General features: G+C 40.0%; 2 protein-coding genes across 3 annotated transcripts; both read left to right on the plus strand.

Moving 5' to 3' along the window:
- Positions 1-11: 11 nt before the first annotated feature.
- Positions 12-1,982, plus strand: LOC110056971 (chymotrypsinogen A-like). Its single transcript, XM_020763538.2, has 4 exons — positions 12-244; positions 556-663; positions 807-872; positions 1,101-1,982. Exons 1-4 carry the CDS (start codon positions 190-192, stop codon positions 1,901-1,903), a joined length of 1,032 nt encoding a protein of 343 aa, XP_020619197.2. The 5' UTR covers positions 12-189; the 3' UTR covers positions 1,904-1,982.
- A 939-nt stretch (positions 1,983-2,921) lies between these two features.
- LOC110056994 (uncharacterized) lies at positions 2,922-9,172 on the plus strand. Of its 2 annotated transcripts, XM_089293859.1 has the most exons (9): positions 2,922-3,068; positions 3,464-3,530; positions 3,955-4,316; positions 4,789-4,927; positions 5,103-5,129; positions 5,569-5,598; positions 6,339-6,395; positions 7,051-7,098; positions 8,232-9,172. In XM_089293859.1, the coding sequence occupies exons 1-9, from the start codon at positions 3,063-3,065 to the stop codon at positions 9,062-9,064; spliced, it is 1,569 nt and encodes a 522-aa protein (XP_089149985.1). In that variant the 5' UTR covers positions 2,922-3,062; the 3' UTR covers positions 9,065-9,172. The 2 variants fall into 2 exon arrangements, with proteins under 2 accessions (XP_089149985.1, XP_020619223.2); XM_020763564.2 differs by lacking the exons at positions 2,922-3,068; positions 5,103-5,129 and having other exon boundaries at positions 3,419-3,530.
- Positions 9,173-10,951: the final 1,779 nt, after the last annotated feature.

The following is a 10,951-nucleotide window of genomic DNA, read 5'->3' on the forward strand; positions in this document are numbered from 1 at the left end:
TGCTGTAAATGGTCAGTTTTCGTTGGTTTTATTTTTATTTTTTTTTTATTTTCAATTGATATATGACTACATTACGTGTGGAGTTGAAATTGCATCGGGGAAACAACCTGTGAAGACTTGTCGTTTTATGAAGTAAGACACGCCCTTGATATCAAATAAGAGTAGACGTACTGGGAGTTTAGATGGAAAATGTTTCCGTTCTTGATCCTGTCTTTTGTGGTCCTTTTCCCTCACATTGCTTCAGGTAATTTCTATTTTAATTACGATGCTTATAGCCCGATTTCAAATTAAATGCAATAAAAAACGCTGAAATCAAGTACTCCAAACATAATTCGATTTGAAAATTAGATAGTTTAGAATCCTATTTTAAAATTCAGTCCGTAGATAAGCTGCAATAGCTCTTTAACACTACAGCGGTTTGAGATTTCAACTTTCGAAAAATGACGCTTGCTATACCATTTCGTTCGCTGCATCGTTTATTGTAAGATAAAAAAAGTCGCTTGTCTTCACAGAATATGATTATTAAAAATGTTAAAATTTCATTCGTATTTGAAGGTACTGTTCCAAACAACCTTACCATTGCCAACAGCACTGGTAAAATACAACAATGCTCTTACAAAGCTATAAACCTCATCACACAAGAAAAACTCACGATTTTCGGAGGTATTGTTCGAACTTGTTTTTCGCTCTGTTTTTTTGTTTTTTTGTCTTTTTTTTTTTTTTTTTTGTATTCATCTTCTATTTAATTTTATTATCAAAGTGACTGTGTTTGTATTTTATCCTTCTTAACATTCTTTCTGATTCAGCCTGTAACGGAACGCCTCCGCATGTTCCTTGGCCACCAATGCCGCCAGTTCAGGCGCCATGTAAAGGTAAACTGTTGGGTAGGACTGAAAGTGGTAAGATCTCCTTATTTTAAGGGATACTAGCTGGTCTTCATTTAAAAATTAAGCCGACAAATTCAGAAGTAAGTACATTGTTATTGTTAGATTTGGAACCAATAATTACTGAGTAAAAGAGGACTGTATCACAAATTAAACTGGCATAACCAATAAGTTCAGCAAAAGGTCATTATATCTTTAATTTTATTTATGTTCTAGGTTATCCAGTTAAAACATCAACCCCAGCTTGGCAGTCACAGCCAAGTCACATTGTGGGAGGCATTGAAGCAACAAGGGGCCAATGGCCGTGGCAGGCAGGTCTGAAGCGATCTGCGACAGAAAAAATCTTCTGTGGTGGCTCACTGATTGATCCCCAGTGGGTGGCGACTGCTTCCCACTGTTTATACGAAATGTCAAAATACTCCGCACCTGGAAAAACACCGCATATTGAAGTGGTGCTGGGAGAGTTCGACCAGGAAAAGAAAGACCAAAAAGAAGTGACAGCAAACGTGTCAAAATTGTTTCTACATGGTCAGTACGACCCAGAAACTCTAGACTATGATATTGCGCTGCTTAAACTAAAAGATCCTGTCAAATTGTCTAAGATAGTGAAGCCTGTCTGTCTCCCTGAGGAGAGCGTCGACTTCAAACCTGGAACAAACTGCTACGTCACTGGGTTCGGTGTCACTGAGCAGGGTGGGGACGTGGCTTCCACACTCCAAGAAGCCAATGTACCACTAGTACCTCAAGAAAAGTGCCAAGCAGCTTACCAAGCAAAGAAGATAACACCACGCATGTTCTGCGCGGGTTTTGCTAAGGGAGGCATCGATGCTTGTCAAGGGGATAGTGGAGGACCGCTGGTTTGTATGCGCGATGGCAAGTGGTTATTGAAAGGGATAGTAAGCTGGGGAGTTGGTTGCGCTAGGCCTGGTGCGTATGGAGTCTATTCGAACGTGAAAGACTTCTTGCCGTGGATTCGCAATATCGTGAAGAGCGAAACGACAGAGACCAACTTGAGCTGAATGGACGATGATAAAGGGCTGTATTTAACTTTAGAATGATGAGAAGAAATCAATAAAAGACATTTCAAATAAAGTATAATCAAGTGCCTTTTGAAATGAAGTATACGTTGCGTGTATTAGAAACAATATTTGATTTTATTAAAATCCCACTGCAGTATTGTAAAATGATTTTCACCGTTTACTGAGTATATTATATTTTCTACGGACTTTGTTTTATTCTATATATCTCTCCCCCCCCCCCCCCCCCTGTTTTCAATCCTTCGAGCTTTTAAACGATAACGTAATTAGCTGTTAGTCTAGCAGGTCAGTCATTGGAGAGCCACTAATGCAACTCCAGCAGCACTTAAAATTTGTTTTTTAACTGATTTGTAGGCCTAGGGAACACTTTGGATGTTTTATGATAAAACTATTGCCAAAATAGGTGATTATGATAATTCACTGGTTCACTGGTTCACTGGTTCCCAATTCTGTTTCGCGAAATAAAAAAAAATGAAGGACTTGATACTCTCAGACTTGGTAGAGCCAACATATGACGTTGCGTAAAAGAACTTCAGAAAGAGTTTTGTTTTGTATCGCCCCAAACCGAATCAGTTCTTTAATACCCTGCTCTAAGACCCCTCCGTAGACAGTTGAGTGAAAACACTAACTGAAAGATTATATCGTTTGAATATTCTGTGTAGCACTGGAAGAGCAGCAGGTGAAGGCTGTACACGAACCAAATGGCCTTAGAATTCATGTTTGTCAGAATTGAACTCAATCATAACAGATCAATCGTAACAGTTTCGAACTAAAATTTCTGCAATTTGTATAAAATTCAAATTAAGGATCCAATTTAGATCAGCGATTTGTTCACCATTCCACGAATTTCAATTTTTTATGGGAAACATGACAAGAGTATCAGGGAATTCCGTCCAAACACTGCCCCTGATCCCGCCCATAGTGCACTATCACCTGCTAGTCAACAAGGTCAAAGGCTCGTTTAAAAAAGTAAAAACATTAATGTCTTTACTGGAAAGGGAAACACACTTATCCGTAAAAAAGTTGTCCCTAGCCCCGCCCAAAGTGTACAACCACCTGTTTGTAAAGAAGTTCAAAAATTCGCAAAACTAGATAGCAGACATACACTACTTCACTGGAAAGAGAAAAGGACAAATCCTTTATGCAGGTGATAAAATTTTTCTTTCTTGTACCTTTGCATTCACCGAAAGGGAGGCATTTTGCCGATATATATTGAATATCGCGTAACCCGGTTTTGCCCAAACATATAGAGAGTGAATCAGGAATTCGTAGTGAAAACTCCCGATTTCTGAAATTACGACGATTTTACTTAAAACAATCATTTCAATTTGGTTGCTCACCTACTAACAGTAATGTACAATGTTTATTGCTTTAATTCGGGAAATAATTTAAACAGGCAACTGAATCCAAAATTATTACTTTGATGGTATCTTGCCAAGCTTATTCCTCTCTTTTCCTACACGTTTTTAGCGAAGGGCGGCGTGTGGATTTCAGGGTATATACTCTGAATTAATGTTTATTGGTTTGGGCGTTTTGTTTCAGGACATGGACGTTATAAGCTTTGGTATTCTAAAGATCGTTGTGCTGTTAATCACTCTCGTCACTGAAGGTGAGGAAAAGCACTCGCGCCAAAAACGTTATCAGTCAAAAGAACCATGGTGACATTTTGACCGACTAGTGCAAGCAGTGTTGATTGTTTAGTGACTTAAAAAAGTTTTAAAGCAAAAAGTAAAATGACTTAATAAAGAAATCGTCTCGACTTTTCCTTATTTTGTCAGGACGTTTGGCTTTTTTACCCCTTCCTAACTTTTTTCCATGTATTTTATAAATTTATGAGAATATCTTGGATGGTTTAGCCAGTGGTAGGGGTGAAACTAACTACACTGTAATAAACTCAAAAAATTCTCGAGGAAGTCGGTAACTAGTGTTACAATATCATATCAACCTATCAATACCATCTCTGAACTTCAAATGCAAACAAAAGATAATCTAGTTACATGTAATTTAAGTGAAGTATGATTCTTTTTAAACAGGGAAAGCTTATGATGACTTCGACAAAGAATGCGTACGAGTCCATAATCAGTTAAGAGCCCTGCACAATGCATCGGCTCTATGTTGGTCAGAGTCCTTGGCCAGGGACGCACAAAAATGGGCAGAAAGCTTGGCGTACAGGGACCGAGCGGAGCACGATTACCAGGACCTCATCACTAAGGGACAAGGAGAGAATATTGCTTGGATGGCCAAGGCAGTCGATAAGTGCCATGGAGCCGTTAAAAATCCAGGATGTATAACTTGCGGAGATATAGTGAAGAAGTGGTACAGCGAAGAGAAAAACTACGACTTTCAGAAGGCAGCTGCAATTGCTGTAGGACAGCCCATCCGTCACTTCAATCAGGTAAAAGAGCCATAATTTTTTTTCTTTTTGTTTGCAGTCTTGTTGTCTTCCCTGTGGCTGAATGCGGAACCCGATGCAAAGAGATGCGAAGGGAAAGGCTACTGCAAAGGTAGCAGCATCAGCACCGGTATCATCATGTCTGTGGGGTCTTTGGCCGTGACTGTCGTTCAAGGATCGGGTTAGTCAGTCACCATAGGAAATGTTCCCAACCTACGCGCTGAGTCACGAACCATGTCCAGCGACTGCCTCCTATTATATCCCTATGGCTAAAACTGGAGTAAAGGCAAACTTATTGCATTTCATGATTCTCCGAGCCGGTTCCATGGAATTTAGTTAGCTAAAATTTCAGGCTGCAGGCCCAATTCATTATCTATTGGTTTAAATTTAGGTATCGATTAGGTCGAATTCATAGTGCGCTAAGGTGCCAAATGTTGGGTTGCCAACATAGCTGTCCCATTTCTTTTAATTCTAGATTGTATGGAAATCCACAGCAGAACTAGGTGTGGGTAGTGCGCGCAGCGATCAACATGGCCTGATAGTGGTAGCACGATATAGTCCCATGGGAAGTACAGGAGGACCTGCGGCCTTTCTTCAGAACGTGAGTCCACCAAGTAAGTTATCCTTGAAACAATCATTCTTCAATTTCAATTGAAAAGTAAATCAATCAGTATTATGAGTATTAAATAAAATTAGTCAGGATTGGCTAAAACATTTGAAGTATATATGTTAGTAAAAAAAACAGAAGGGTTGTTTAGCTTCTGATGATAAGTGTTAACCTATTTTTAGGTAAAAACACGTCAATGGATTTAACAGGTAAATCCGTTGCTTATATTAGACTGATAGCGTTGAGGGCTTTCCTCAAAATTCTCCAATGAAATTCCATGCAGAGTTTAATTAACAAATTAATGTTCCTTTCCAGGCATTGTTTATCAATAAAACTTAAACCTGCGTAGCCTGCCACATTATAACAAATCCCATTATCTCCCAGCCACAAAAAAAAAACATTGTGATTGCGCTCTCGACCTGTTTCTTCGAAAGTTGTAACCTGACAACATTTTGCAAGATCTATTCCTTCATTTCAAATTTCCAAGCACGTTACGATTATTTTTGGTTGGTTCATAAAAATCTTTGCCACTTTATAAGTGTCATACATTTGGCAGTAAATTAAATTTTCTATATCATTTGAAGAATCGTTTGTTATCTCTCATGTAATAGCTATGTTATTTACTTCGATTTCAACTCATACTTTCAGGCTATGGAAACTCGTCACTGGATGCAGAAGGTAAATATTGAGGATGACGTTATGTTGTTTAAGGAAGCTAGTTTAACATCAAATTAAAAGGGCGTAGACGCAAGGAAGCTGTCTTTGTGGAAAAGAATTCTTGGGCATGAGAACCCTGTAATATAAAACTGAGCTCATCTAAAAACCTAAAAACGCGTGAATGTTTAATGTTGTTTCAGTTTAATAAGTCTAAACTGATTAAGACTTCCGAAATATGTAATTGCAAAAGTGTTCAATGTATATCTACAGTGAAACCTGTATTAACCAGACACCCTTGGGACCCTCACTAGTGTCCGCTTAATACAGGGTGTCCGCTCTAAGCAGGTTCTAAGATATTGTGCAATAATAGTTAATTATTAACCCTTTCGTAACACGGTGTAACACAGTGTAAGATCAAAGACTGCTCATAGCACAATGTCCAGTCATTCAATGCATCTGAATGTGGAATAATCTACTTAGCTTTAAAACGACTTCGCTGAACAATGTTAAAGGAGTCTCAGCTGAGCTTTCAGAAGTAAGAAGCCCTTGAAGTGTCCGCTTACTGCAGGTTTTGTGCAACAAAATGGCTTCATACGGGTGTCCGCGTTCGCTTAACAGAGGTGTCCGCTGAATGCAGGTTTATTTTACAATAAATGTAGGAAGAAAATTTTGGGACTCAAGCTAGTGTCCTCTTAATATGGGGTCCGCTTAATACAGTAACACACCGTATTTCTTTATCATTTTCTTTCTTTTTCGTACAGGTCAAAAACCGAACGCAGGAGAGACAACAATAATAAAGATCACTAAAGTTGTGCAAAGTAAATGAATATTCTTTTCTTTTCTCCTTTGATGTGATATGATATTTAGAACGCATTCTGTTTCGATGTTTGGGTAATGTTTGATCACGACGGTGCTCACGAGCGGTTAAATTTTATGAAGACGTTCCTTGGACCTAAAATTCCCCTGTGAAAAAGACATCAAATGATTGCGACTCTTTCCCCTACTGAGGACGGAGATATAACAGTTAGACAAACATCAATATTGTAAAGTTCAGTCGCAAAAGAATGTGAGTTCCTCTGCAGTGAAGTAAATGTCGTATCCGGTCTATGAGAAAACGCAGGAGAGCAATATTGCGTTTGCATGTAACCGACACCAAGTATGCCGTCGTAAAACAGTATGCAGACAATAAAAGACTGTATCAGACCCATCAAAAAAATAGGCCATGCAGGTATTAGAGCATGTTAGTCAGAGATAACAACAGCTTACTTATCAGGATATAAATATGGACGCCAAGTTCCTGTGTGCTAGAGTTGATCCAAATTTTGGCGGGTTAATTTTACGTCGCACTCTCATTCTGACCCTGTAAAAGGTTGATAGCTAACTCTACAAGCAATACACTAGCAGCTTTTCTAGTTTTGTAAGATACCGCAATGTAATTTCAGTAGAAAATTCGTTGGAACTTTATTTTCGTAGAGCTCCCACAAGCGGTGAGTCCGGCAACAAACGGATCAGGAGAGACAGGTATGGGAGCAAAGGCTGCACCACCTGCAGCTTCGCCAGGTCGGATACTTTGTTTATCAAACGCGTTCAGGGCAAAATGGATTCCATGGCCAGATCGCACTGAATTTTCCCTCGCACAGGCTCGATAAATCAAGCTTGGCCTTTGTTGCCCTGTGTTCCTGGAAAGTCGAGTGCCCCTCTTTACCGTCAAAAGTTGTAGTAACATAACGTGGCATAGATTCGGGCTGCATGTGGCCAATTGACCTGAAAATCCTATTTGCTACTTCTGGAATTATTGTGAGTTAGTTCCCCTCTATAGATAAGTGGTCGTTTCAAGCTTCTGCACCAAACTGTGAACGATTTACTGGAATACTGGAACCCCATCCTCGGAGACCCAGGGTACATAACTTACATAAGGGGGTCAGGAGGAAGTCAGGAGGAAGTCAAGCGAAAGGAATTTAAGCAGTGTGAACAAATTAAAGTTAGCAAGAGCGAACGAGAGAGCTAGAGAGCTACTCTTTACCGCCAATCAATTCCCCGATCCAGTAGAATCCTTGTCTCTGATTGGCCACAAAAATATACCACAATATATAATAGCAAATAGGAACCCACCATTGATCGCTGTACTTTGTTTCCTTAGAGAATCATCTCATCCATTCGGGTCTGGAATAGCTAATTCATCGTATTATTATAAGTACACCTGCCATTTAGCTCTGCTTTCTATTTGTATGTTGTCGGTAAAGAAAGCAAAGTAGTGTCTTTCATTGCGCAAGTGGCTAAGATCGTGTTTCTTAAGACTATTTCTAAACAGAGTTACGTTGTAGTTTGCTTTTGCAATGAATTCAACCCAGTCAAGATATTGTCTCCTTTTGTTCTCATCTATTAATACTTTTACATTCCTGGTTTCGTATAGTTATATAGTTATATATTAGTTTCTTTTAAAATCCAGGTCATTCTTCCTAGATTTGCTTTTCTTTAATCTTAATCTGTAAACCACTTTGTGACGTAGGCTTCCTCATTAAAAATTATTTGTCATTATTATTACTACTATTTTATAATAATTATTATTATTATTACTATTATTATTATTATTATTATTATTATTATTCTAATTTGACCTCAGTCATACTTGTATATGTTTGAATTGCCTCTAGGCCTGCCTTCTCCCACTCCTCCTTCATCATCTCCGACTGAAGCTCCACCGACAGTCCCTGAACGAACAGGGTCTTCCCTGACTTGTGGGGTGAGAAAACCAAGCCGCATTGTTGGAGGCGAGGTGGCATATCCTGGTGCCTGGCCTTGGCAAACAGGACTAAAGCGTACTCCAAGCGACATCATCTTTTGCGGGGGATCCCTTATAAACAAAGAATGGGTTGTTACGGCGTCTCATTGCGTTTACGACATGCTCAGGGTGAACAGCGACACCGTGCTGATTGCTGTATTGGGTGAGTTTGACAAAGCCAACAAAGAAGAGCAAGAAGTCTCGATCAGAACGAAGAAGATAATAATGCATCCACAATACGACCCCCAAAGTTTAGATTATGATATCGCCCTCCTAAAACTGGAGGCACCACTTGACTTCAACGTGTACATTCGCCCGGTCTGTTTACCAGGCAGCTACACGAAGTTTGACGAACGATCGACATGTTATGTCACTGGTTTCGGAAGAACACAGCAGGGCGGAGAGCTAGCGGGAATGCTGCGTATGGCCAAGGTACCGCTTGTAAGCAAAGAAACATGCGAGGCGGCGTATGGAAAAGAGAAGATAACAGACCGTATGATCTGCGCAGGGTTTCCCAAAGGAGGAATAGACGCATGTCAAGGAGACAGTGGTGGACCGCTGAGCTGTTTGTACGAGGGGCGCTGGTATCTGACCGGGGTTGTAAGCTGGGGGGTTGGATGCGCTCAACCAAATGCTTATGGTGTCTACGCAAAAGTGCAGGAACTAAACGAGTGGGTGGACAATACTATGAAAGAAAATGAATAGGTACTGACTTATTGTGACCCCAAGCTATAGTTTGTAGGAGGTCAGTTGTTTGTAAAATTAATAACAGCTTTCTCTGAACAGAAATTGATTAAAGAGCAAGTTAAACAATGCCCAATTGAAGCGTCATATTTGTGAATCATACGAGTGAACCTAAAAGAACCTTTAACACGCTTTCTCTTCATTACTAAAAAAATACCTTTAATTCTATGAGCTATCTTTATAACTGTTTCCTTTACAGGCCGATAGGGCTCATGATACGGATTTATTAACAAAAAGCCGAGGCTTGGGGGAAACGGCGCAAATTACTACGAGGAAAAGAGCAAACAAAAGAAGTCATTACTTCATGTATGCTCAGGGAAAACAACGGGAACCACTTCGACGGAAAAGACAACAAAGGAATTCACCACCTGGAGAAATAGAAATCACAACGACGGTAGAAAACAATCGCTATAAGGTTCTGAGCAAGCAACGGAAACCATGAGGGTGGCCGCATGATGGGAAACCATGAAAATAGCAATCACTAAACCACAGGGGAAGTGATAAAAATAACTACGAGACTCAGGAAAAACTATTAAATAACGACGAGGCTGGGAGAAAACTATAAAATAACTAGAGAGCTATAGGGTGCGTTCATTTCCGGGTCAGGATCAATGATGCGAGATCACTCGGCCGATGAAACCGTGACCAGACTGGATTTATCGTTCCTTTGATTCACTATGGTCCGAGTGATTTTCGATAACCGACTCTGATCCAGAACACATCGAAAGAACGCACCCGTAGAAATGGCTAGAAGGTTCAGAGGAACTGTTAATCATTACGAGGCTTAAGAGAGCCGTATAGAAATCAATACGAGGCTCAGGCGAAACCGTAAACTTCACTACGAGGCTGAAACCGGGATAGAGCAAGAGAGCTATGGGAACCACTTCGAGGCTCAGGGTAACTTTAAAATCATAACGAGGCTCACGAGAGCTGTGGGAATCACTACGAGGCTCAGGGTGACTTTAAAATCATCACGAGGCTCAAGAGAGCTACGTAAATCAGTAGCAGGCTTAGGGCAAACTGAAAAATCGCTACTAGGCCAGAGAGAACTACGCGAATCACTTCGAGGCTCAGGGTAAACCAATAGCTTTGAGGGTCAGGGGAGGAGAAATTATAAAATCACTTGTAGGCATAGACCAGGAAACCTGAGGAATAATGATAACTATTAAACCACATCATGGTTCAGGGATAAGCAATAGCAATCACGTCCAAGCTAGTTTAGAGGAATTAGAAAATCATTACAAAGCTAAAGGGAAGAACGCAAACTGGGAGAGGGAATAGTAATGACAACGGGGTTCTATTGTTTCAGGGGAAACAAAGGACATTGGGGAACAAAACGAGAAACTAATGACTGCAAGGGGCAAGAGAGGACGTAAGTCCCACCTTTTTTTTCGTGCAAATGTATTTTTACCACTACCAATGAGACCATATTTGCCTTCTTCAGTTAAGATCTATGAACTTCGAACCAAAAACTAATATTTATTTAATGATCGAAACTTCTTGGCTAAGTAAATTTTATTCTTCACAAAGCGACCTAACCTTGATTTTTGTCAGATCAGTATATATAGTGGGAATTTGACCACGACAACTCCCTCCGGCTCTCCTGTTTTGATTTTCGTTGTGTTTGCACATCAATCGTCGAAAACTCTGAGTTTTATTGGGATTTCAACGCCAGGTTAATGCCACAGAATCGCCTATAGCGTGACATATGAGAGGGCTGTAGCGAAGTAGCACTACGAAATATGAATCCGATCATAAAGTTACAATGACTAAACTGCTGGAGATACTAAACAAGTGAGCTCTTTGTTTGTCGAGTTTCCTTAAATAACACACAAAGTGACAAAGTGG

This window comes from Orbicella faveolata, unplaced genomic scaffold (genome assembly GCF_042242905.1).
Source record: "Orbicella faveolata isolate gen_17 unplaced genomic scaffold, um_ofav_v1 contig_1, whole genome shotgun sequence".
In the NCBI taxonomy this organism is placed as follows: Eukaryota; Metazoa; Cnidaria; class Anthozoa; order Scleractinia; family Merulinidae; genus Orbicella; species Orbicella faveolata.

Coding starts and splice junctions, on each gene's coding strand:
- LOC110056971 (XM_020763538.2), top strand. CDS start 190: ATGTTTCCGTTCTTGATCCTGTCTTTTGTGGTCCTTTTCCCTCACATT. Junction 245..555: donor TTTCCCTCACATTGCTTCAG/GTAATTTCTATT, acceptor TCGTATTTGAAG/GTACTGTTCCAAACAACCTT. Junction 664..806: donor AAAACTCACGATTTTCGGAG/GTATTGTTCGAA, acceptor TTTCTGATTCAG/CCTGTAACGGAACGCCTCCG.
- LOC110056994 (XM_089293859.1), top strand. Junction 4,317..4,788: donor CCATCCGTCACTTCAATCAG/GTAAAAGAGCCA, acceptor TTTTAATTCTAG/ATTGTATGGAAATCCACAGC. Junction 7,099..8,231: donor AAACGGATCAGGAGAGACAG/GTATGGGAGCAA, acceptor AATTGCCTCTAG/GCCTGCCTTCTCCCACTCCT.